Source organism: Sciurus vulgaris, assembly GCF_902686455.1.
Source record: "Sciurus vulgaris genome assembly, chromosome: 12".
In the NCBI taxonomy this organism is placed as follows: Eukaryota; Metazoa; Chordata; class Mammalia; order Rodentia; family Sciuridae; genus Sciurus; species Sciurus vulgaris.
Genome location: NC_136473.1, coordinates 99,964,047 through 99,991,006, shown reverse-complemented (window position 1 = coordinate 99,991,006; position 26,960 = coordinate 99,964,047). Strand labels below are relative to the sequence as shown.

General features: G+C 45.3%; 1 protein-coding gene across 2 annotated transcripts in view; it reads right to left on the bottom strand.

Annotated features, from left to right (window-relative positions):
• Positions 1 to 7,111: 7,111 nt before the first annotated feature.
• Positions 7,112 to 26,960, bottom strand: part of ZNF648 (zinc finger protein 648) — a 38,307-nt gene continuing 18,458 nt past the window's right edge. The window contains exons 3-4 of one of the 2 annotated variants that reach the window (XM_079106948.1): positions 22,810 to 22,928; positions 7,112 to 9,678 (exon numbers count right to left, since the gene is read on the bottom strand). In XM_079106948.1, the coding sequence (XP_078963074.1) occupies positions 7,931 to 9,613 (1,683 nt within the window). In that variant the 5' untranslated portion in view covers positions 9,614 to 9,678; positions 22,810 to 22,928 and the 3' untranslated portion in view covers positions 7,112 to 7,930. Of the gene's footprint in view, positions 9,679 to 12,576; positions 12,849 to 22,809; positions 22,929 to 26,960 lie in introns of those variants that run through there. The other variant, XM_079106949.1, reaches the window with a different exon arrangement.

Here is a 26,960-nt window from a genome sequence, read left to right as displayed (position 1 = left end):
CTATACAAGTAGGAAAAACAATCTGGAATGTTTGTTATCAGAGAAGTTGTGCGGGGAGGTCATTTCAAGAAAGCAATGACAGTTACACTGTCAAAGGATGCAGAGGAACAAAAAAATACATATGTAGACTTAAAGGTATCCATGGATTTAATGGCAAGAAGGTCCTCAGTGACCTTGCCAACAACAGTTGTGATGGACTTCAGGGGATAGAAGCCTGATGCACTCTCTCTTACAAGACAGTGTTCTTTACAAATATCCTTGAAACGATAATCTGGAGCAAAGACATATAGAAATGAGAGAAGACCCCGGAGAATTGTCTCCCAACAGGAAACTGAACACAGAGTTGTTGAATGACTTGTCCTAGGCCCCAAGACTAAGTGGTAGCAGAGCCAGGGTCTAAACAGTCTGCATGGACCATACTCTAAACCTGGAGTTGTTAAACCATAGCCTTTTTACCAAATATGGGCCTGTTTTTGGGTGACCAATGAATGAAAAATAGCATTTACATTTATAAAGTGTTGAAAATAAATAAATAATATGTAATAGATTGAATAAGTCCCATGAAGACAAACATTTATGGAAAATGTTTATCAACCTGTGTTCTTTAAAAAAAAAAAAAAAAAAAAAAAAAAAAAAACACCAACAAACACACTCTGGAGAGTATGGGTCTTTCTACTGTGATGAAGATGGTGGAATCAGATTCTTTTGTGGCTGTTGGTTAGCAGAAAACCTCAGTTGCTAGCCACAGGATCCTTCTGTAAGGCTGCTCATGCCACGATGTGAGCTTCCCCAGAGCAAGTGATGAGCAGGGTTTGAGGGAGTGCAAGTGGGAAGCCATAGTACCTTTTATGATCTAGCCTTCTCTTCATTAGAACCAGGTCACTAAGTCCAACCTACACTAAAAGGAAAAGAAATTAGCCTCTACTTCTTGAAGGGACAAGTGTCAAAAATTTTGTGCACATATTTTTTAAACAACCACAATAATGGATGATAAAAAGTCAGCAATCATGACCTACAAATCAAAAGGCAGGGGATTTCTGCATGTTCTTCTGTTGCAGAGAGGCAGCCTGTCTTTTAGAAGGATGTGTGGGATGTAGCTCAGAGATAAGGCATTGCCTAGCATGCACACCGTCCTGAGTTCAATGCCCAGTGCCCCCCAACTCCTCCTCAAAAGCATTCACTAAGAGTAGCTATTACTATCCTATCACCAAGCGCTGACGACCCACGTCTGAAATCCCTGGCATCTCCACACCGTACGTCCATCTCTGCTTGACTTCATCTGAATTACCACAACAGGAATCCTTCCCTCCTTGCTTTCAGCCTCCTCTACAACTTTGCTTTATATGAGAAGTCTGTTTTTCTTTTAATCTTAGTTATAACTTGTGTTTTGTAGAAGCTCCTTTCTGTCACCGAACTGATCTACTAAGTTCCTGACCTACTAAGCTCCACTCCTAGGTCAGTGAAACTCTGAACCAATTTGAGAGTGGAGGAGTAAGGACCAAAAACAAAAAAGAGAAACAGACATAAAAGTATTATCCAGCCACAGTGGGAAAATTGTACCCGCATGGTTTCAGGCAGGAGGGAGGGAGTGGAGGTGTTAAAATGAGCTTCCCTGTCAGCTGAAACAGGTACCCTTTTCTGGTTTGATGAAATGGTAAGTCCTTCCATTTAGGACAATATTTTCATGGGTCATTGAGTTTGTAATTCTTAATCTACTTATGAGTTGAGCAATCTTTCAATTAAATTGATGCTTTACATCACATTTTCTTCCAAACAATATATTTTTAAGATCTTGTTGGATTTCCTAGGTGATCTATGGTGTTCATAACAGGGTAATACAGCTTTTCTGTGTGCATGCATTGAAATTACAAGATGTGTGTAAATGTCAAGTGCCAGGATTCTTTGCTGATGTGTTGCTTTGTGTGCAGCCCAGGGACAGAATATTTTTAGTCAGAGAAGTGAAACACTGGTGGGCCTGTAAGGGACCAGTCCCTTTCTTCTGACCAGCTTAATGACAGTCTGACCCAGGAATTAATGATTAATACCGGCTAAACTCAGACTCTCCTAGACTTGTTCTTAAGTAATTTGCAGGTCTTCTTCTCTGAGTTACACCATGATTTCTGCTGTGCTGGGTTTCAACTTTCCTCTTTAATTAATGCTTTGTGCTTTTAAAGTGCATATCATCAACAATTACAGAATATTCTTAGTACCAGACAGGCAGCTGAAACTGTGGTTAAGAACACAATCTTTGGGGCAAGCATACCTAAGTGCCAAATCATTACTATGCCAGTCACTTTCTAGCTATGATATCTTGGATAACTTAACTTCTTTGTCCCTTGATTTCCTTATCTTAAAAAAAGATGGGGATAATAATCACCATAATTTTATTTTAAAATTGAATCATTAGTATTAGGAAAACACTTAGAATAGTTCTGGTACATACTGAGCACTCTGTAAGTATTGACTCTTCTCATTGTAATCTAAAGGATGTGGGTCATGGTTACTGTAGACTCTGGTGAATACATCAGGTGAATTTTTATTAAGTGGAAACCTAATAAATAAATATATATGTACAAATTAATATTGGCAAACTAAATTATGGAAACACTATTAATCCCAAGAGATGCTTTAAATGCTGTCACAAAGAAGGCCCTTCTCTCATTTTTAATTATATAATAGGAAAATAAGATTGTCTATTGTAATGTAGAGTGGGTTTACAGAAGTCCAGAAAAGTAGCTCAGCATAATTTGGGGCAACAGTCTAGGCTATAAATCCTGACCTCAAGTGCTGATTCTTCTCCAAATAAATGATTAAATTGCCCCCATTTTGGACAGTCAGGTTCTATTGGGCAGAATTGTGTCAGGCTACCTCATCACTTGTTGGCTTCTCTTTGTCCCTTCTGTGCATTGTTATGACCTTCCACTTGTGCACCCTGTGACCTATGATTACAAAATGGGATTGCTTTTCCACCAAAACCTACTCAGCGTAATCTTTGCAGTTTATGTAAGAAAAGACTGGTTGGGACAATTTTCCTTAAAACATGACTTGCTTAAATGTGATAGCCCTGAACAATTAATGAACTTCTCTTTGACCTAGTCAGTACACTGTCCCCTTTACATTCCAGAAACATAGTATAGAGCACCGAAGATACCCAGCACAATCTATTCCAGTTTTTCTGCCTATTAAGAAGTATACTCACTCTTTTCCCAAAGGTGTGCCCAGCTGGAAGCCATACCTAGATATTGCACTGCAGACCTGCATCAGTATTCAAGGTGAGGATTCAGTAAGTTGCATGGTTAACAAACAGCCCAGGTGATTCCCTTGCAGCCACTTTATGAATTAGTTTTGGGGAACAACTCCTTTAAAAAAATTATAGAACCAAACTAAACTGTTTAATAAGCATAATTTATACTGACAACCATCTTCAAAAAAGAATACAGACAAAAGGAATAATGTTTCAGTCTTCAAACATTTCACTGATTTCCCAGAAAAAATATATTAGTCTTTGCCCTGTTCATTTACAAGTTCATTCTTGTGACTTCTCTACCAATAGTCCCTATCATTTGTTAGGATGCCTCCAAACCTTCATTATCTCTCATCATTCCTATTTCAGCAATGAAATTCCAGAAACAAAAGCCCAAGGTCACTGGGGAATCACTGATAAATGACAAGAATGAACTTAATTAACTCTGTCTTGTGAACACGCAGGTATACCTATATCTATGGGAGAAACAAAACCCTCCAGGCCCTTGACCAAAGCTCTCTTACTGAAGTCACCTTTCTCAATCAAGGCACAGGTATGTCACAACTTAAATAAATCAATTTCAAGCAATGAAATAGAAGAGGTCATCAAAAGCCTACCAACAAAGAAAAGTCCGGGACCAGATGGGTTCTCTGCCAAGTTCTACAAAAACTTTAAAGAAGAGCTCATTCCAATACTCCTCAAAGTATTCCATGAAATAGAAGAGGAGGGAACCCTCCCAAACTCATTCTATGAAGCCAATATCACCCTGATACCTAAACCAGACAGAGACACATTGAGGAAAGAGAATTTCAGAACAATATCCTTAATGAACATTGATGCAAAAATTCTCAACAAAATTTTAGCAAATCGCATACAAAAATATATTAAAAAGATAGTGCACCACGATCAAGTGGGTTTTATCTCAGGGATGCAAGGTTGGTTCAACATCCGGAAATCAATAAATGTCATTCACCATATCTACAGACTTAAAGTTAAGAATCACATGATTATTTCAATAGATGCAGAAAAAGCATTTGATAAAATATAGCATCCCTTCATGCTCAAAACACTAGAAAAAATAGGGATAGGGGGAACATTCCTTAACATTGTAAAGGCCATCTATGCTAAGCCCATGGCCAATATCATTCTAAATGGTGAAAAACTGAAAGCATTCCCCCTAAAAACTGGAACAAGGCAGGGATGCCCTCTTTCACCACTTCTATTCAACATCGTCCTTGAAACTCTAGCCAGAGCAATTAGACAAACCAAAGAAATTAAAGGGATATGAATAGGGAAAGAAGAACTCAAACTATCCCTGTTTGCTGATGACATGATTATATAGTTAGAGGAACCTGGAAATTCCACCAGAAAACTTTCAGAACTCCTAAGTGAATTCAGTAAAGTAGCAGTTACAAGATCAATGCTCATAAATCCAATGCATTTTTATACATAAGTGATGAATCTTCAGAAAGAGAAATTAGGAAAACTACCCCATTCACAATAGCCTCAAAAAAAAAAAAAATACTTGGGAATCAATCTCACAGAAGAGGTGAAAGACCTCTACAATGAGAACTACAGAACACTAAAGAAAGAAATTAAGGAAAACCGTAGAAGATGGAAAGATCTCCCATGTTCTTGGATAGGAAGAATTAATATTGTCAAAATGGCCATACTACCTAAAGTGCTATACAGATTCAATGCAATTCCAATTAAAATCCCAATGATGTACCTTACAGAAATAGAGCAAGCAATTATGAAATTCATCTGGAAGAATAAGAAACCCAGAATAGGTAAAGCAATCCTCAGCAGAAAGAGCGAAGCAGGGGGTATCGCAATACCAGATCTTCACCTCTACTACAAAGCGATAGTAACAAAAACACCATGGTATTGGTACCAAAATAGAAAGGTAGATCAAAGGTACAGAATAGAGGACATGGACACAAACCCAAATAAATACAATTTTCTCATACTAGACAAAGGGGCCACAAATATGCAATAGAGAAAAGATAGCCTCTTCAACAAATGGTGCTGGGAAAACTGGAAAACCATATGCAACAGAATGAAATTAAACCCCTATCTCTCACCCTGCACAAAAATCAACTCACAATGGATCAAGGACCTCGGAATCAGACCAGAGACCCTGCATCTTATAGAAGAAAAAGTAGGTCCAAATATTCAATATGTCAGCTTAGGATCAGACTTCCTTAACAGAACTCCCATAGCACAAGAAATAAAAGCAAGAATCAATAACTGGGATAGTTTCAAACTAAAAAGCTTTCTCTCAGCAAAGGAAACTATCAGTAATGTGAAGAGAGAGCCTACAGAGTGGGAGAATATCTTTGCCACTCATACTTCAGATAGAGCGCTAATTTCCAGAATCTATAAAGAACACAAAAAACTCTACACCAAGAATACAAATAATCCAATCAACAAATGGGCTAAGGAAATGAACAGACACTTCACAGAAGATGTACAAGCAATCAACAGATATATGAAAAAATGTTCAACCTCTCTAGTAATAAGAGAAATGCAAATCAAAACTACACTAAGATTCCATCTCACCCCAATTAGAATGGCGATTATCAAGAACACAAGCAACAATAGGTGTTGGCGAGGATGTGGGGAAAAAGGTCCACTCATACATTGCTGGTGGGACTGCAAATTAGTGCGGCCACTCTAGAAAGCAGTATGGAGATTCCTTAGAAAGCTTGGATTGGAACAACCATTTGACCCAGCTATCCCACTCCTTGGCCTATAGCCAAAGGACTTAAAATCAGCATACTACAGAGATACAGCCACATCAATGTTCATTGCTGCTGAATTCACCATAGCCAGATTGTGGAACCAACCTAGATGTCCTTCAATTGATAATGGATAGAGAAACTGTGGCATATATATACAATGGAATATTACTCTGCCATAAAGAATAATAAAATTATGGCATTTGCAGGCAAATGGATGAAATTGGAGAATATCATGCCAAGTGAGATAAGCCAATCTCAAAAAACCAAAGTACGAATGATCTCGCTGATAAGCAGATGAGGACATATAATGGGGGGTGGGAGGGGTTAGCGTTAGGGTTAGGGTTAGGTTTAGGGTTAGGGTTAAGGAGGGTGGCAAGAATGGAGGAAGGAAGGACTGTATAGAGGGAAAAGAGGGGTGGGAGGGGTGGGGGGAAGGAAAAAAAAACAGAATGAATCAAACATTACCCTACGTAAATTTTTGATTACACAAATGGTATACCTTTACTCCATGTACAAACAGAGAAACAGCATGTATCCCATTTGTTTACAATTTTAAAAAAAAGGCACAGGTATGTGTATTACTCCCCCCACAACACACACACACTGCTTTCTTTCTACATATCAGGAAAACATGATTTGGCAGTCGCCCCCTGGTCCAAATCAGGTGGAATCCAACAGAAATTCAGATTTGGCACATTTTGGTGGCAATTTTTGGAATATACTAAAGACAGTCATAAAAGGAGAGCATTACTAGACTTGCTTGTGGAATATCTTACTTCACTTTGGTAAGATTAGAAGTGCCTTTAGCCTGTGTGCACCAAAGGCTGACTGTGAAATCTTAAGATTCCTCCCAGCACACTAAGAACTAATGAGTTAAGAACTATTGACTTCACAAAAGTCAGTATACATATGAATACATCGCTATTAGTAATGTAGATTTTTGAATAAGCTCATTAGAAGACAATGGTGAGTCATGTAGACGTTCATACCTGGTTTTAATGACTCTGAAACCAATACAAACAAGCCAACAGGCACTTGGGCAAAGGATGCTTTATTTACTTCGAATCAGAGCTAAAGATCCTGGCAAATTTAAATAAACCCAAGTTTTCGTGAGTCAGTTCAGCCTATCTGGAGGAATTGCGTGCTTCCCTGTAAATGGGCCAATTGCTCTGCAAATATTACGTATGATTGAACTTGCAAGATATGAACAGAAAAAGAGGTAGACAGAGATGCACATATGAATTTTGTGGGTGGGATGCAGGCTGTGCTAAACTCCTGGGATAACTGATCCTCAATGGTAGGACATATCCCGGCCCCCAACCCCTTTAAGGTAAAGCCTTCTCCACTTCAAAGTCAAAACTCATAGTGACTTTTCCCAAAGGTAAAGTCATTTCATCAGTGAACTGAAAGGTGGGTGCTGGGATGTCTGTACGGGATTCAGATACCCCAGGTAGGCTTTGTTCTTCAGAAGAGCCCACCACAGGGGTCACTTCTGGGGATCCTTTATTTATGTAAAAACCACACATGCCTTCTCAGTGTGCATATGGCTCTGAGGGCAGGACAGGGCAATCTTTTTTCCTCTCCGTAATCCTGGGGTCCTCACAGTGCCCAGCAAATAATTCTGTGAATCGTTTCTGAGTGATCGAGGTCCTCTGACCCACGGAACTTGGCTCCTGACCATCTCCTACTCCTCATTTCACCCTTTTCACCGTGCATCTGGCTGCTGAGCCACGGAAGACAGGCGTGAACTCACACACCTGGGAGCTATCCTTGTGTCTCCTTTCTATGACAACAAATAAAATACATAAAGTGGACAGACCACCCTGTGACCAGCAACCCCTGGGAGAAGGCTGACCAGTGAGGCTCCATATAAGTGGGGCCCTGAGGGGGGGCTCCAAGCAGTGAGGTTCACGGTGTCTGCCTCCCAAAGCCAATGGAGACCTCACTCATCAGAGGAGGAAGGGATGGGCTCCTTTTTGCAGGTGTTGTGCTTGGCTCGGTGTCGCTGGAGGTGGTTGGAACGGGTGAAGGCCTGACCACAGTCCTCACACTGGTAGGGCCTCTCCCCATTGTGCATCCGGATGTGCTGAGCCAGCTCCGAGGCGATGCGGAATGCCCTGCCGCACTCGGCACACAGGAAGCCCTTCTCTCCGGAGTGAATCTGTTGGTGCCTCTTCAGGGTGGAGGAACGAGCAAAGGCCTGGCCACACTGCGTGCAAGGGAAGGGCCTCTCACCAGTGTGGATGCGCTGGTGGCGCACGAGGCGCGAGGGCTGCGCGAAGGCCACGCCGCAGTCTGCGCACTTGAAGGGCCTCTGACCTGTGTGCAGTGTCTGGTGCTCGTACAGGTTGGAGGATTTGGTGAAGCACTTGCCGCAGGTGGGGCAAGGGAAGGGCCGCTCGCCTGAGTGCACGCGCTGATGCTCCACCATGCGGCTGGCCACCGCGAACTCCCGGTCACAGGCGGAGCAGCGGAAGGGCTTTGCGCCCAGGTGCGTGCGCTGATGGCGCAGCAGCGACAGCGGCTTGTTGAAGGTCAGGCCGCACTCGGAGCAAGGGAAGGGCTTATTGTTGCTGTGCATGTTGCGCTGGTGCTTGCGCAGGTCCGAGGAGCGCACGAAGGCCTTGCCGCAGTCTTGGCATGGGTAGGGCTTCTCACCGGTGTGGGTGCGGATGTGCTTGCGGTGGTCCGAGGACCAGGTGTAGGCCTTGTCGCAGAAGGGGCACCGGTAAGGCCGCTCGCCAGTGTGCAGGCGCCGGTGCTGCTGGAGCGTGCCCCGGTGGGAGTAGGTCTTTCCGCACAGCTCACAGGAGTAGGGCTTGGCGCTGCTGTGTCCTGCAGTGCCTGACAGCTCTCGGGGCTTCTGGAGGGCCTCGCTGCCCCCCAGGCATTTGTAAGGATGCCCCTCCGCCTGCCCAAGGTCTGGCTCAACAGCTGCGTTCTGGCCTTTTCTGTTGCTCCGCGCTTTTGCCAACACTGCTATTGCCAGACAGGCTGGAGTGGCCGATCCCTGGTCCGCTGTGTGCGTGTCCTGCGTGGGGAGGTCCCAACTGCTACCTGTTCTGGGGAAGCACTCAGGAGAGGAGTTGTCTGGAGATGTGTCTACACCTTTTGGTGCACAGAAATACTCTCCAGTGTCCAGGAAACTGGATGGGACATCCAACGATGTGTCTTGGTTTGCCTGGGAGACCCCATCGTCGCCCACAGGTAGTGAATCTTTAGGAGATTGCAAACGACCTAGCAACTTGTGTGAGAGGAGGTCCCTAGGAGGGGCACCCAGAGCTGCGCCTGCTTCTGGAGACTCCTGAGTCAGAGGAATCTTTGACTCCTCTCTTTCCCAGATGGTTTTTCCAGTCATTTCTATAGGTTTGTCCCCCATGTCCCCAGCACTAACAGGATCAGAGAATGTCTCTTCCTCCTTGCATGATGCACTCTGCCACTGCAAGTCAGGATAATCGTGAGTTACTGGGGAGTTGCCCCTTGGAGGGGCCAGCTCACTAGTGTCCCCTGTGTCTCCTGCCTCCCCACCATCCTCATCTTCACTCTTTAAGTTCATGCTCAACATTTGGTTGCCATGAGTCAAGCTGCCAAGGGACCCCTTGCCCCACCTGTCCTGGGACTCCATGTTGTGTAGCAGGAGCTTCTGTTGCCTGCTCCTCCAGGGAAGAACCTTTACTTGGCTCAGGATACCTGCAAAAAGGGAGGTGTGAAGAGGAAATCACAAAGAATGTACTTAGACTTTCATGACCAGTGGGACAGGTTCTCACTATAGCTCAGTTTCCAACTGGCAACCTTGCCAGTTGTGTTGCTGAGCCTCACCAGGGGCAGGAGGAGCTGGGCTCTACTGAAAATGCCATGGTATTCCCTGTTCCCTTTGGAAATCCCACTTTCTAGAAGTCCCAGATGCCCATGCTGTCAAGAATGGTCAGGAGTAGAGAACTTTTGCTGGGTGCCAGCTGTGCCCTGCTCTGCCGGGGTGCTCGCACCTCAAATGCTAGCTAAACAGGTCCTTTGTGGGCATTAGGAAGGCTGGTTGAGAAGGCAGGAAGCAAGCTCTGGCATCCTCAGGCACTCTGACCTTGTTCCCCTGTCTGGAACCTGAACACCAAGTTGTCCCTGACAGAAATGCAAAGGTGCTATCTCGTGAAGGTGTCAGGTAGGGCTACCTCCCAGGGCTATATAGGTCACCTCCTCTGAAGACAAGGAGTAGCCCCTAGGAGAATGGGAACCAGGTGGGTTCCCAAAAAGATACCAGCTGCCCCTCACTGCCCCTCACAGGGCTTCTGAGTCTGCAGTGAAGACCCCTGACGGCCAAGGAGTGTGAACATAAACACCCAGATGCCCACAGAGAGCGTGAACTATCAGAAATAATGCTTTGTCTTACACATCCTTGGGAATTTATACTCAATGCCATATATAAACATCAGTGGAAAAAGTGTCTAAGTTACCTTCAGTTGAAATGTTTAACCTTCCCTCAAGTGTGTCCCGTGTACCCCATGCATCAGGTGCCCCGGCATACTCTCACATGGCCCAGGATGCGTGTTCCCCAACTTGAGCAGCACAGTCTAAAGGTTTTGACAGCAAGTATGAGACACTGGAGCCATCTGGGTTTTATTTTCAAACTGATTTTATTTTAGCTTGAAGACACAGGGAAAGCCTGCCAAGGGTTGGTTAATAAGCGTTGCTTTTGTGAGTGACACATTTAACAGGAATTGCTGGAGTGAGAGGCAGACTTCTGAGGGCCTCCCAGGGAGGTCAGTTCCTGACAGAGGGCTGAATTTGCTTTGGTCTGGAGGGAACCTTCTGAGAATCTCAGAGGCATTAGTATTAACAGTTCCCGTTTTTTCTGGGCACACTTTAGGAACCAGGAACTATGTTGAACACTTCGCAAACATGCGTAGAACCTGTAAGGTAGAGGCTATTATATTATTCTTTCCATTTTACAGGAAAGGATACTGAGGCTTGTCTGCTCAAGGCCACACAGCTCACAGACAGCAGCCCTCTAATTTCTTTCTAATTTCAAGGCCGTTACGCTAAGACCCGCAGAGCCATAGTACCTCCCAGCTGTGGCCTCCAGACTGAGCCTGCCCTGGGCTTGGGCCCTGCCAAGAGTGGCCACAGCATCCTGGGGGGAAGAGTGCTGCTCTTTGCAGGCTCAAAGCCCCTTGTGTTTTCAGGGCCAAGGGATGCTGGCTGCAAGGCCCCACTGCTGGGTTCCTCCCTGCTCTCATTGACCCAGATTGCCCTTCTCGGGGGAGAGAAGCCAGGGCCGACAGGCAGAGCCAGGACACATGCTGCAGACACTGCTGCCCGGGGTGGTCAGGAGTGTTAGTCACCGAGTGTTTACCTCTGCAAGCTCCTGCTCTGCCTCCCTCAGCTTCCCCTGCCCTCTCACTGGTGTGTCCTGTTATGCGTCCCATCCTGTCAAACTCTCTCCCCCATTCCTGCCCGCTCACCACACACTTGCTGAGTGTACGGAGTGGGGAGCAGAGGGGAGGAATCCTCGCTTTCTACTCTGGGCACAGAAGCCACAAATGGAGGAGGACATATTGCGGTCATGACTAGGTTCCAGGTCTCATGTTCCTGTGTCCCCTGAGCCCTGGGCCACTCCTCTTACCTTGATGCTCTATCCCCATAACATGTCAGGGTGTGCCTGGCATCCTTTTGACAGCAAACCAAGTTTGACATATTTGTATCATAGTGGCTCTCAGAGAGGAGAGGTACATACATGCATGTGTGTCATTCAGAAAGGGGACACAGGACCAGCCAACTTTATATGACTTACACAGACTAGCATGCTTGATCACAAGCTGTGGTCCCCAGCAGGGACAGCAAAGGGATTTGTGTGCAACAGATTTCCGAGGTCTCTTCCTCCCTCTGTGACACACGGCGCCTGTTCCTGTGGCACTGTTCCACAGATGCTTGCGTCACCCTCTCCCCACCCCACACCCAGCACACACGTACCCTGTTCTCCACGGCCTGTGACTTATTCCCTGCCTCTGTCCCATGCAGGAGCCTCCTCAGGGCAGCACACAGCCTTCAACTAACCCCTCTCAGGAGGTTGACGGGAGATTGCCTTTTCAGATCAGGGGTCCCTCCTCTGACCGAAGCCATGGCCCGGTGAAGACATACATCTTGCTTTCTCCCTTCTGTACTTGCCAAAGGCTCTCTCTCCACCATCCAGAAGACTAGGAGGAGGGCAGGGGCCCAGAGTGGGATTTTTCTGGCAAAGGCTGCATAAATATACCTGGTCAGGAAGAGGAACAGTGATGCTATGGGGTAGCTGGCCGCTCTGCTCTCCAGATGTGCCGGCCCCCCGAGGCTGTCAGAACACAGCCCTTTCCTGGAATTTCGCCCACAGCCAGCAGTGGAGCTGGTGCAGCCTCCAGCTCTCCCACCTCAGACGTGGACACTGTGCAGAAGCCTGCCCCAGGCTTGTCCTAGCTTTTGGCCCCTGCCCCTCTGCTTGGCCCCTTCCAGACTGTGCTCCGTCCATCCCGGGGCAGCCACCTCCCACTTTCTTCTCCTCTGCCCACTGCCTTCAAGCCTTGCTCTTCACTTCTGGCTGGGACACAAACAGTTGCTTACCTGGAAAATGCAGACGGTGACGTGGGCGCCCCCTGCCCTGGCTTTTGTCACATGTGGTCTCTCAGCAACAGGAGCCAGAGTTTGGTACAAATTAGCAGAGGTGGTGTCTCTGTCTCTCAGGCTTTTGTGTCCAGTCCAGCAGCTGCAGAGAGCCTCGGGAGGTGGGGCCAGTGTGATACACTCAACCTTCCTGCCCGCATCCCAGAGAGCAGCCTGGGAAATACAGTGGGGCTGCCCTCTCACTGCCTGAACCGATCCTCAGGCTCAGTCTGCTCCCGCCTTTCCTCCCAGCCTGAGCCAGCATTCCTCCCTCCTCCTCCCTCCCTAGAAGGTTGCTCAGTTCTCCTGCAGGTGGCCCTATGCCTCCGGTTCATTCTCATTCCTTCTTCCACAGAGCAAACTGTCCATCCTTCACTCCTCTCCTGGTGTGCTCACGGGCCACTTGTCACAGGTCAGCATCTGCGGTGCCTGTCTTCCCTTCCCTGGGAGCCAGAACATCACTGAGACCCTATAATATCACTTTCCAGGTTCCACTACCTACCTTCTGCAGAGCTGTGGGTTGAGCAGGGAATAGGGTCCCACAGTTCTTAGCGGTGGTCCAGTCACTGTCTCAAAGTTGCCCATGACTGCTTAGCTGGGGTATAAGGAAACAGTGCCTGTCCTTATTCATACAGACGCCAGGCCTGCCTGGGACCTCTCTTCATCTTTCAAGAGTTAATTCCACATAGGATCATTTTGAAGAGTGTTCATTCTGACGCTCACCCTAATAGGAGATAGGAGTGTGGTACCTGTGATGTCACTTGGTGGCCAAAATTTTATTGGTTGACAGCAAGGTTCTGGGTCTGGGTTTGAATCTTACCACTCACTGTCCGCATGACGTTGGGCAAGTTACTTAATCTCTGTGTGCCTCAACTCCTCATCTGCAAGATGTGTAGTATCTCCATCCTGAAGGTCTTGGGAGAATTAAATAAGATAATGCATGTGAGGAACTTAGCCTGGCATCTAGAACATAGTAAGTGCCCAGTTAGCTGACTTCATTGCTGGTATTGATGTCAGTGTTGTTTTTTGGGATGACATGACACCTAGGGCTCCTTTTCTATCCCATGGCCCTGTTAGGGCTACAACTCTCACAGGAATACTGACACCCAGGCATTGCTCTGAAAAGCAATTTTCTCAGTGTGATTAGACAAGCAGGTTCCTCTGCCCCTTTACAGGATTTACAGGAGTGACTTCCAAGGGATAAGCTTGTAGCTGAGACATGTCTCCTGGTCTCTGAGTCTAGACATTTGAAACAGGGTTCAGATCCTGCTGTTCACCAAGCCCCTGAAATAAAATCCAGAATGCAGCAAGTGTGGATACACAGTTTGGGCAAAAAGATCCTAGCAGTCATCCATCTTTCAAGGGGCCATGACTCAAAAAAGTTGGCATCGGGGGAGGGTGTGAGCTGAGGAGAGTAGGGAATATTTAAAACATCTCCCACAGCAACATCTAGGGGCCACCAACACACCCCAGTGCTCTTGTCCAAAATGGTCCATGTGGCCTGCTCGCGTAAAGAGATGTCTTCCGTAAGAAAGCATCTGTTTCCCCACAGATGCCTGTGGAGGGGAGCAGTGTGAAGGGATGAGGGTGTGCGCTCTCCCCAACTCCAGCCTCAGCAAGGTATCCATTCAGCCAATTCACAGTGACACTGTCTCCAAGAATCCTCCCCACGTTCCAGTGGAGCAGCCATTACCAGGTTAGCCTCCTCTGTAAACTGAGAACACTGAGGCCAGACAGCTCAAGTTACTCATCCAAGGTCACAGACACAATTACTATGTAGTGGAGCCACAGTTCGAATCCAGGATATCAGGATCTTCACCCTTCACCCTGACTGTGCAAGATCTCCAAACATGGTCCCTTCAGAGCCTGCATGCTTGATCTGTGCCTGACTCTGCCCTCATTCTCTCCTGGAAACCCTTAGTCTCTCCACCCAAGGCTGTGTGACCATGTGTGTATGGTCTGTGCAGTCACTCAGCTGCCCAAGAGATGGTTCTCACAAATCCTGTCTGTTCTCATCAGCCTTGACAACCTAATTGGCTTCACACTTTCTTTCTGGAAACAATAACAACTGACCAGTTACTGGATGCTACAGGGTCTCCATGTTAAATTGCCCATAAGGCTTGGTGTTTAAAGCATACTGGTGTCACTGTCTCTTTGGGATGGGGCAGGTCACCTTGTGGTATATGGGAGCAGGACTGGCCTGGATGCTACCTACTTGAAGACATAATGGGAACTCCTTATGCCCTTGGGTCACCTTCCAGAGATGCCCCTCTGCCATCTTTAAAATCCTGTTTGGAAGTTTCATGCTCCTTTCCAGCATATGATTCTTCATTATACTAATGTTGCACACTGGGGGCTGAGGGGGCCTTATGACAGAATTCTGGAATCCCTTTCATTTTCTGGGTCCTTTTCCCTTTTGACAGTATAAGCACATTCACAGTCTTATTTAATCTTTGTAACAGTCACTGTAAAGACCACCAGGCATGGAGAGTTAAAGGGCCTTTCCTCAAGCCATATCTTTTTCTTTCTTTTAAGAACTTCTAGAATCTATATCGTTCTGTCCAATCCCTTAGGTATGGAAACAGGGAAGGTGTTATCTTAATTTGTTTATTATTTGAAAGTTTGCTTTTTAAAAATCTGGCATTTCCCTTGAGCTGTTGTAGTTGGAAGTGGTGAAAAGAAGGTTCTGACCTCCTGTCTGTCTGGAAAGTGGGGAGAAAGGAGAGATTGAGGGAGGAGCACAAGGTGCCAGAGAGGAGGAGGGTTACCAGCCTCTTGCTAGCCACAGTGCCTGAGCTCAGTGGTGCCTGTCAAAAACACAGGCTAGATAGCTGGAGTTGAGTGACATGGGTGGAGAATTGGGCACACCGGCCCTCCATCCTGAAGGATGCCTTTGGCCCCTTGCTGTTTGCGAACGTGGTACATCTGACATTGGATTGTACTGTGATTCCAAGGGAACTTTGAGAAGTTTCCCCAGTTCTGTGGATAAAGTTCTGAGCCTAGGCCCCGTTCCCCACAGTTCTTCCCCAGGCTCTGTGGTCAGGCATCAGCACGGGGTCCTGGTTGAGTTGCTTTCACATGCTGGGGACAGCTGGTGAGGTACCATACCATCTACTTCATGTCTTGGCCCTTCATGATCCTTAAAGAAGATCCTTAGAGCCACTTAAGTGACCCATGCATGGTAGAGACCCTTTAAATACTGTTCTTCTCTCAGGCATTGAACTTTGTTGAATAAGAGTACACGTGCAAAAATAAAATTGTAGGTGAAAGAGGACTCACAGTTTTGAGTAAGACACACTTGGCTTTCAATCCCAGTTCTGCTTGATCTTGACCTTGGTCAATTAACTTTTCTGAGCCTAGGATGACCCCCACTCCAATTACAATAGTATAATGGGAATAGTATCAGGGTTGTTGTGAAAATTACCTGAAGCCATGTGTTTAAAGCATTTATCTGAGTGTTAGCTCTATGGTGATTTTTTAATGAATCATAACCCTAATTTTTGTCCTAGAGCTGGTGGGAGCTTGCAGATGCCTTTGCCTCATCCCTGTTCCTCCATAATGCTGGCTCGTAGCTACTTTGTTTCCAATGGGGTGATGTCCTCCTGGCTCTGGTTCTGGCCTCCTTGCCCCAAACGTTCACTTAGAGATTGGCCAAGTAGCATTTTTGGGGAAGACTATCAACACTCCCAGAGTAGTGACGTAGTAAACCTGGGCCCTTCACAGTATGCGGTGCTTGGCACATATGTCAATAAATAACAGAAGTGGTAGATTGACCCTCTAGACAGGAAGATAGGAAGTGCCATGACTCCTCCTATAGCTCAGTGCCACACGGAAGGCCTCCTCTTCCCAAGTCCACACCACCTGCCCCTGGTGATGGCTATACAGCAACCTGACCGTGTATGCTCTGTATAAGGGTACTTGGATAAATCTGTTTCTGCCACTTTTTATGTTACAGCAGGTGACCTCCCTAATGCTTCTATGCCTTAGTTTCTTTATCTGTAAATTATGGTTAGTAATCTTCAGAGTTATGGGGATTTCATGAAGTACTTTGTAGTGTTCAAAGGATAGGCAATGAATGAGCTAATAATAATAGTTTAGGTTAGAGGCTCATCTCTGCCTCCAGTCAAAGCAGAAGGCAATGCCACCTCTAGTCTCCCCTGAAATTTCTCCTAAAGCTCGTCTAAGACCACGCACAATTAATGAGCTCTAACCAGGACCCACTGGAACCCCTTGGTGAGTTCCAAGACTAATCTTCTATAAGATCCTCAAGACACACACCATACAGTAGTGACCTTCTCAAATGACCTCTAGAGCTGCTGGCCCCACTACGGGAGGAGGAGCTGCAAGGAGTGGAAGGGCACCTCTGAAGTCTCTAGAGCCCGCAGGTACACAAGGCTGAAGGCTCACCTTCTCTGTGAGCATAGCAGCACATGTCCTTGGCCCAGGGAAAGCATATCTTTCCAGGCCAGAGAGACACTAGGCCTCTGCTCCTCCATATTTCACCTCGTGCTTGGGACTTTATAGAAAATGAAGAAAGAACCACCACAGAAGAGACTTTTGGAAATCTTCTATACCTTAGCTTCTGTCTTTACTGATCCTTCCAGATTTACGGATGGAAGTTCTGAGGTTAGAAGGGAAGATGCTACATCACTTTAGTTAATGAACAAATCAAAACCCTCTGATCTCTTACATCAGCAGGAATCCTTTTAACTGAGGATTCCTTTTGGTGATCCCTTTCATTGAGGATTTTCACAGCCCCGGGGCATGGCAAAATGATTGGAAATTGAAAAATTTAAAGAGCATCAGATCTCAGAACTTTAAAACGAGGAGATATTAGAAATTATTTGATAGAATCTCTCTGTTTTACAGAGGTTGAAATATGACTATCTGTTTATTTGCTCCATTATTCATTTATTCATTCATTGAACATTTGTTGAACTTCTTTATGTTGATGATTTCAAACTGTAAGACACAACCTACAAACAGGACAGGGAATCACCTTTAGTGACTGCAACCAATGTTCTTTTTATAATAGAATAGATTATATCAAAGTGTCTCACACATATCCTGGAAACTTATTGTTTTATGTATTTTTGTTTTAGTTTCATATACATATAATATGTGGGGAGTTATAATGGAAATTTTATTTCATATTCTGGATTGCTTTGATTCTTGGTCAAAAACATTTGAAAGCACTGTATTTTGTATCATCCCTGATGTGCACAAAGCATAACCTGGGGACCTGGTTAAGGATGAAGATTTCAGAGCCACACCCCCAGATGATCCAGGTGGGACTAGAATCTGCCTTTTAACAACTCCCTGCATGACTCCAAAGCACGAATCCCAAGCACACCAGGAAGAAACCAGAGCCCGAGCTGTCAGGTCGCAGAGGATCCAGGCCATGTCTTGCTTTGCAGGGCTTCACAGTGTGCTAGAGATTCAGAGCCATCTGCAGAGAGTTCTGCCCTGGGCAGGCAATGCTGGCTGGCAGCAAGAAGGAGAAAAGGGCTTTGTCTGGGCTTTTGGAAAGTGTTCTCCATAGAGGTAGCTCTTGAATTGGCCTCGAAGGATAAGTTTTGAGTTTTCCCAGCAAAGAAGAGGAGAGCAGGGGCCTCGCCACGATCAGGATTCCTTCCACACCATCTTCCACAGTCCCCGCTCACCTTGCTGGAGGCACTGCACACTCTGGCTCTCGGGCTCCCCCTGTGGCTCGCATGAGCATTGCCGCTGTAATTCTGGCTTCTGTGGAGCTGCTGGGAGCTCCTGGCTTCTTGTTCTCCCAGGTCACACCATCTCCAGGTGCTGGCCAGGGTACAAGGGGCCTTTTCTTTCCAAGGCCCCCAACACACACACACACACACACACACACACACACACACACACACACACACGCCTTTCCGTGCAGCTGTCTCAGCTGCCTGAACACAGAGGTGATTCACAGGAGAGGAGGAAAGGCAGTTGAGGTTTCCATAAAAACACGCCTCCCCTTTCCTCTTCAACTGCTGCACAGAGCAGAACCAGAGAGGGCCTCTCTTCCTAGTGCTCTGGCCAGGGGTGTGAAGCCAGGTTTCTTGAAATAAATTCCCTGTAGGGCCGCTGGAATGCAGAATTCTTCTGAATGCGTGGATTCTCCTGGCCAGGGTTGAACCGGGCCTGGTCCAGTGAGCGTGTCTATGCTTCAGAAAGACCAAGCAAACCTCTGGCAAATCCAACAGGGACGGGGAGTGGGGCAGGTATAAAGACACAAACAGTACTATAAGTCAGGTGTAAACATCTAAGAGCATTTTGCATGGCTTTATGCCATCACATTTGAAAATAGCAAAGAAACAAATTACATTCTTGTGCATATAGAAACAAAATCTTGCATATAGAATAAAAGGTGTCCACAGTCTGGAAATGGCTGGGCCCCATGGGGTGAAAGCACATGGACTCAGAGACAGAAACTCCTTCTTACCCCAGGGGCTCCAGCCAGTGGAGGAGGGGTGGAGGTTGATGGCTCTAGGCAGGACTGCTCTGAGGAACCTAGGGTTGTCTGTTTTCGTCTTTTTTTTTTCCTCTCAGGAGAGGAGGAATAGTAAGTGATGGCAGGGACCCTGAGCACAGAGCCCTGTGTCCTTCGTCACCAGGAGAAATGGCATCACTGAGGAGCCCCAGAACTCTCCTGCAGGCTCACGGCTGCCTCTGTGAGCGGCACCATGCAGGTGAAACTGAATCAGAGCCCCAAAAACTCTAAATGGGAGAAAGGGAGGGAGCTGGGGCTGCTCTCATAATGCCTACCCCCTGGCCTGTCTCCACCTCAAGGATGCAGCTGTACAGGGGCCCAGCCACCTGCGTGGCTGCAGGGTGCACACTTATTCTCACTTACAAGTACAGGGCAGTTCAAGAGACAGACCTGAATTTTTGTGCTGGAAAGTTCCTTTCCCTGGACCCCAGCAGCCCATTCTGTGAAGGGATCTTCCACCTTAAAAGTTGTTCCCTATTTAGGACCCAGCTGCAGCTTCGTTTGGTCCCAGTGACACTGTCTTGGCAATTTCAGTGGATGTGGAGGCTTCCCAAGTCTCTGCAGCTGCACGTTTCTGGGCATGCCTTAGCTCCTTGGGCAGCTCACCGCACTCACCCACTCTTCCTCTTAAAAGGTGAAGGCACCCCCAAGCTTTGGAAGAGCCTTTGGAAGAGGGAAAGCAGCACTCAGGAGCAAGCTGTGGGGTCAGACAGGCTTGCATTTTAATCCCTGCTCTGTCACTGGCTGGCTGGAAGACCTTGAGGAAGTGCCTTACCTTCTCACAGCCCAGCTGTTCAGTGGGGTGACAGTACCTCACTCACAGAACTGCTGCGAGCATTATGTAAATGTGCATTCTGTCATTATGTAGATGTGCAAGGACTCACTTGTCACAGGCTTTTAATCTAGAGGCATAGAAAACATTGAGACCAGCAGGTGAGAAAACCAGAAATAACTGGAGTCCCACTGCTATCTCTGAGCCCTCTATGAGGACTCCATATTTGATGACATTTGTAGGTCTCCTCAAATGTGGCGCCCAAACCGAATGCAGTGTTCTTGGTGCAGCTGTCTGGCCATTACAAGCAGAAAAGACCTTTCCTTTTCTCGTCCTTTCTCTTGGACCAGCATTGTGCATTGGCCTTGCTACTGGCATAACAACCTGACACTTACAGCAATCCTGGCATCATATCTCACCCATGGTGTGTTTGGCAGCTGGACTTCTGTTTCTGGATAAATTCATAGGAAGCAGCAACTGAGACAGAGCTTGGGGTGTGAGACATTCCCTAGGGACCAATACCTCTGAAGGAAAGTGGGGGAGGGGGGGTGGAACACAGGAAGATGTGTATCTGGAAGGTAGCTTTGGAACATGTCTTCCTGTTAGAGTGTCTAGCATGGGTCACTAGGTGCAGGAGGCCAGGGAAAGGCATGAGTCTGGACTCTCTGCAGCTGAGGCAAACTCTGAAGGAGCTGATAGTCAGAGGGTGTCTGCTGACCACAGTCCCTGCACAGCACAACTCGTGCTGTTTCATGAGAGAATGTAGCAGCTGAGCTCCATGACCTCTGCATCCAGGTGCACCACCGAGAGTTCTCACCTCATACCTCAGCCTGGTTGGAGAGGCCGGTGGTAGGACATGCTGTCCTATGTAACAGGGACCTTTCTGCTCTTACTGCTTCTTCCCCTCATCACCCATCTTCTGGAACTCTTTCTCTACCCATGCTCTCTTCACTTCCTCTTCCTAACTACTCTTCAAGCCTGCCATTCTTGGATGTCCACGATCCATTTAGCTGAAATCAGAAATGATCTCCATCTGAAAAACTGCAGAAGGTACCTTTTATTAGCCCTGGCTGGAACACTCAGCCTCAGTCAGCATGGGTGTGGCCTCCAGCTCCTTCCCAGAACACCTGCCTTTATTGGCTTCCTTATATGACACTATGCTCTCTCAATTTCTCTCTTCCAGCTGTCTTCTCTCTTTATATCAGCATGCTTCAGAATTTTATTCTAAGCTCTCTTTTCCTCTCCTCTCCTCTCCTTCTTCCTCCTCTTTTCTCCTTTTCTTTTCCCTTTCCTTTATCTTGCTTCTCACCCCCTACTCTCGTTCTCTTTATACTCCGTAGATGATTTCATTCATTCATGCTCATGAGCTTAAATTTCGTCTATATTTTAAAACTACTAACTATACATCTCCTCTGAATTCTAGATTTCTTTATTCAACTGCCACTCTTTGCTCATTAACACTCTAAACTTAACATTCAAAACTGAATTCCCCAAACCTCTTCTTCTGCCCAGCCATCACCATCTCAGTAGATGGCACCATGAACCTTGGAATTGGTTAAAAACCCTAGGAGTTATTCTTTTACCCTGATTTTTCTTACCACTCCTGTCCCATGGATCAGCACATCCTATTTGCCTCCCTGTTTGCATTTTTGCAACCACAGTGATCTTCGTGTTAAGTCATGAGTTTGTTCAACAAATGTGTATGGAGCACAAGACACTGCTCCAGAGTCTGGGGATATGGCAGGAAAATTGTTTTGAAGGGAAAGATAAGGAAAGATAAAACCACATCATCTGTGCTTAACGTGGGGTTCTCAAGAGACAGAGTAAGGGGTCCTTTCGATGGTGATGAAGTCTGTGAAGCGCTATGGAGAAGAATGAAGCAGGAGAGGGAGTGTGGAGAGGACCAGAGGACGGGGCAGGGGCAGGCAGAGGGTGATCAGAAGGCCTCCCTGGTGACTTTCAGCAATCACCAGAAAGCAGAAGGAACGAGCCACACCACTCCTGTGGAGACTGAGGGAGAGCTGCTCCTGGCAGAAGATGAAGGAAAGCAAAGTTCCTGAGTTCAGATCCTGCCTGGCATACTTGAGGGACAGCAAAGAAGCCATAGCTTAGGGTGGTCACTAGGAAAGGAGGTCAGAGAAGGGGCGTGATTATACATGGCTTTGAAGTTTAAGTAAGAATCAGCTTCATCTGGAGTAAAATGGGGATCATTCATTCAGGGGGTCTGGAATAGAGGGGAGCATCAAGTCCCGAATTTGACAAATGTTTGCTCAGTACCTATTGTGCACCAATTGCTGTTTTAGGGTTTTATTAGTGAACAAAACACAAATTTCAGCCATCAGGAGCTTATAGAACTAAAGGCCAATATTACAAAAGGGGAAAGTGATCTCAGTTCCCACTTGACAAAATTAGAAAAAATAAAATTAAATCCAAAGTAGGGAGATTAAAGGAAATGATAAAATCGCAATGTAAATCAATTAAATTAAAAAATGCATAACAGAAAAACAACAAGGAACCCCAAAACTGGTTCTTTGAGAGTATCAGTAAAATTCATAAACCTCTGATCAGACTGATCAGGTAAAGGAGAAAGAAAATATCAATTATTATTTTCCAAAACAAGGGATATGACATCTTTATAGATTCTACAGATATTGAAAGGATAAGGGAATATTATGAACAACTTTTCCCAATAAATCTGACAACTTAGAAAAATATATTGAAGAAATGAACTACCAAAGCTTACTCATGAAGAAATAGGTAGCTTGGATAGCACTATATCCATTAAAGAAATTGAATTTGTAGTTAAAAATTTATACACAAAGAAAACTCCAGGCCCAGATATCTTCAGTGGTAAATTCTAAAGGAAAATTTTGCAAAGGGAATGTCATGAGATGATACATAGAAAGTATCTTGCACATACCTAAAACTGTTCCTTGTTCTCCTCATTTGCTGAAGTTCTCCATATGGGTCTGGGTTCCCACCACAGACTGGAAGTTCCTTTAGAGCAGGTCTGATTTCTAGCCAGCCCCCAGTATCTGGCTACAAAGGAGGAACCTTAAACTGAGTAAAGAGCCCAGTGTCAAAATATCAGAGTTTATCTAGCAAAAAGTGAGGTCAAAATGCAGGTGTACTCCAAAATATTGCTAGAACTAATAAGCAAATTCATCAAAGTCGGAGAATACAAAGTCAACACATGGAAATTATTTGCATTTCTATACATTAATAATTAACAATGTAAAGAAGAAGCAACTAAATTTACAACAGCACCTAAAAGAATAGCTAGATACAGTGGTACACCCTGCAATCCCAGTAACTCGGAAGGCTGAGTCAGGAGGATCCCAAGTTTGAGACCAGCCTCAGCAACTTATCAAGGCCCTTCACAACACAGCAAGACTCTGTCTCAAAATAAAAAAAGTGAAAAAGGGGGAGGGACCTGGAGATGTGGCTCAGAGGTTAAGCAACCCTGGGTTCAATCCTGATACAAAAAAAAAAGAAGAAAATACTTAAGAATTAACTTAGCAAAGGAGGTGAAAGATTTGCACAATGAAAACTGCAAAACGTTTTGGAAAGAAATGAATGAAAACAGAAGCGAATGGAAACATATTTTATAAACATGGATTGGAAGACTTAATATTATGATGTCAGTTCTACCCAAAGCAATCTATAGATTCAATGCAATTTCTATTAAGATTCCAACCTTTATTTTTTCAGAAATAGAAAGATCTATCCTAAAATTTATATGGAATCTCTAGAGACCCCAAAATAGCCAAAATTCTTTAAAAGAACAACAAATGTGGAGGACTCACACTTCCTGAATTCAAAACCTATTACAAAGTTGTAGTGACTGAAATAGTGTGGCAGTGTATACTGGCATAAAGATAGGTACATGGGACAATGGAACAGAACCGAAAGCCCAGAGATAAATCCTCACATATATGGCCAAATGGTTTTTGACAAGGGTGTCAAGACCATTCAATGGGGATAGGATAGTCTTTTCACATAACGGTGCTGGGGAATTTGGACATGCACATAACAAAAATGATGCTGGGCCCTTACTGAATGCCACATGCAAAAATGAACTCTCAAGGGGTCACAGACCTAAACAACTGCTGAACCTACAAAACTCATAAGAAGACACAGGGCAAACACTTTGTAACATTGACTTTGATGATGACTTCTTGGCTTCTTGGCTGTGACATGAAAGACACAGGCAAAAGAATTTAAAAAATAGGTATCAAAGGACATTATCAGCAGAGTGCGACGGTGACCTTCGGATTAGGAGAAAATATTTGCAAATCATGTATCTGAGCAGATACAAACTTTCAGAATCTCTAGAGAACTCCTACAACTCAACAAGAGCAAAACAAGGAAACAAATAAAAAAAACCTGATTTAAAAGTGGGCAAAAGATTTGAATAGGCTTTTCTCCAAAGAAGAATGGCCAGCAACATTATGAAACATGTTCAAAGTCATTGATCATTAGAGAAGTACAAATCAAGACCTCAATGAGTCACCCTCACAAGAATGACTACTATCACCCACCCACCACCAACAACCACCGACAACCCAGAAAATAACAACTGACAGTGAGGACGTGGAGAAATTAGAAGCCTCGTGCACGAACCCTTGTTAGTGGGCATGTAAAAAGCCATTGTCACCATGGAAAACAGAAGGGCCATTTCTCAAAAAAAATTAAAAACATGGCAGGTAACATAGCTGAGCGGTAAAGCTCTCCTAGCATATGAGGGTCCTGGTTTCCATCCTCACCACTGCAATAAATAAATGAATAAATAAACAGAAATAGAATTACTATATGATCCAGCAATTTTGCTTTTGGTTCCATGCCCCAAAGTGTTGAAAGCAGGGTCTGGAGGAGACATCTGGACACCCGAGTCCATAGCAGCACTATTCACAACAGCTCAAATGTAGAAGCAGGGCAAGTGTCCATGAAAGAAAGAATGGATAAGTGAATTGCAAGAAAATGTTATTCAGCCTTAAATAGAAAGGGGATTCTGACATAGGCTACATCACAGACTAACCTTGAGGACATCATGTGAAGTGAGCCAATGACAAAAAGTATCATATGATTTCACTTATGGGACTTACCAGGAGCAGTGAAATTCAGAGTCAGAGAGTAGAATGGGGTTGACCAGGGTCTGGGGATAGGGGACGAGAGGGTACTGAATAGTGGGGAGTCATTATTTAGTGGATAGAGTTTCAGTTTGCAAGATGAAAATAATTCTGGAGTCAGATGGTGGTGATGGTTTCACAACGTAATTGTTAATATCAACAAGCTGTACACTTAAATATAGGTGAGATGGTTAAATACAAATTCATTTGTATTTTAGCACAATCAAAAGCTTGAGGAATATTTCGGGGGTCCCATCTGCACTTCCGCCTGGAACACACATAGACACACATTTGGATTTCCACTTCCTTTATGCTTCTGGTTTTTCCTTTCTTTTCGTTGCTATTGCCCTTCCTCTATTCACTCAGACCGAAAATCCCATCGTCAAACTGGACTTTTACCTCTGCAGATCTGGTTAGTACCTTCTTGTATCGTAGTTCTCCCTGTTCTTTACTTCCACCAGCTGAGACTCATCCAATGCAGACATCTAAGTCATCCCCTCCAGTGATTCATTTGTTCACTTAGTAAATGCCTATGGCTGCCCAATAACCATGTAATGTCCATCAGATACTTCCAGTGTCCTCCCTGCACCGTGTATGTCTTTAGACAGAGCACATAATTGCCTCTCTGAGACTCTGAGATTCTTCTGCCTTCTCACCTGGTGACCAGGAGCTTTCAAGTTGGTAGAGGCTCCAGAAACCAGGATCCCTGGATGGCTGGGGTGAGAAGCAAGTCTATGTCACCTGCAGTGAACATGTAGCCGGGGACAGAAATAAAGCCTCCCACCCCACTCCCCCAGTAAATGTAATAAATAAGAAAATTAGAATCTGTTAGATGTTCATAAACACTAGGGAGAAAAACAGAGCAGTGTTCAGGAGGTTGAAAGTGTGGGGGTCAGGGTTGCAATTTAAACTCCATGGGGGAGGTGGTTCTTTTAAGGAGGACTTTGGTGCATAGTCTCAAAGGAGGAAAAGGTAAGGTGCACAGCTCTCTGGGAGAATCCAGAGAGGAAATAACTGGGTAGGAGCATGCCAAAGTATGGGGGTCAGGGGGGCCTGTGTGCCAAGGAAGAGATGAGGTCATCAGATCACATCCAGCCTTGCAGGCCATTTTAAAGAGTTTGAATTTTTCCTGTGACTAAGGTTTTCACCAAACCTCTCTGACTGCTGTCTTATGAACTCTAAGGGGAACAAAAGGAGCTTCAGGAAGATCAGTCAGGAGGTTTTGCCACCATTAGGGTGAAAGATGCTGCTGGTTTGGACCAGGGTGGTCACAAATAGTGAGAAATGATCAGTTTCTGGATACATTTTGATGAGAGGTAGCATGATTTGGTTAAAGATCAGATGCGAAGTGTGAGAGAAAGGGGTCAAGGAGGACTCTGAGAATTTTTGACCTGAGCAATGGAGGAACGGAGTTGCCATGAACTGAGATGGGAGGACTTTGGGAGAAGCAGATTTGCTTGGTGTGAACAACATTTCCACTTGCAAACACTGAAGAGAAAAGGATGTAGGCATTCAGGGTGGATACAGGCACCTGGATTTCAAGATGGGGGTGTAGTAGAAAGTAAAATTTAAGTCATCGATAGATAGAGTGCTCTAAAGCCACGGGACTATATGAGTCACCAAAGGAATGTATACAGCAAAGAGAAAAGGGTCAAGGACTGAGCCTTGGACCAATTCAGTGGAGGAGGTGAGAAATGCCCAGAGAGGTGAGAAGAAGGGAACAAAGAATTCAAAAGGAACTCAAAAGGGTGTGATTTTCTGGAGATCAAGGGTAGAAGAAAATAGTTCAAGGAGAAGTGGTCCATTATGTCCAATGCTGCTGACAGTTTCTCTGAGCAAAGACTGAGAATGGGCCATTTGATTCAGCCACCTGGGATCAAAGCCTGATTGGAGCAGATTTAATTAAGAGAGGAGAGGAATAGTCAGTGGGTGTAAATGGATC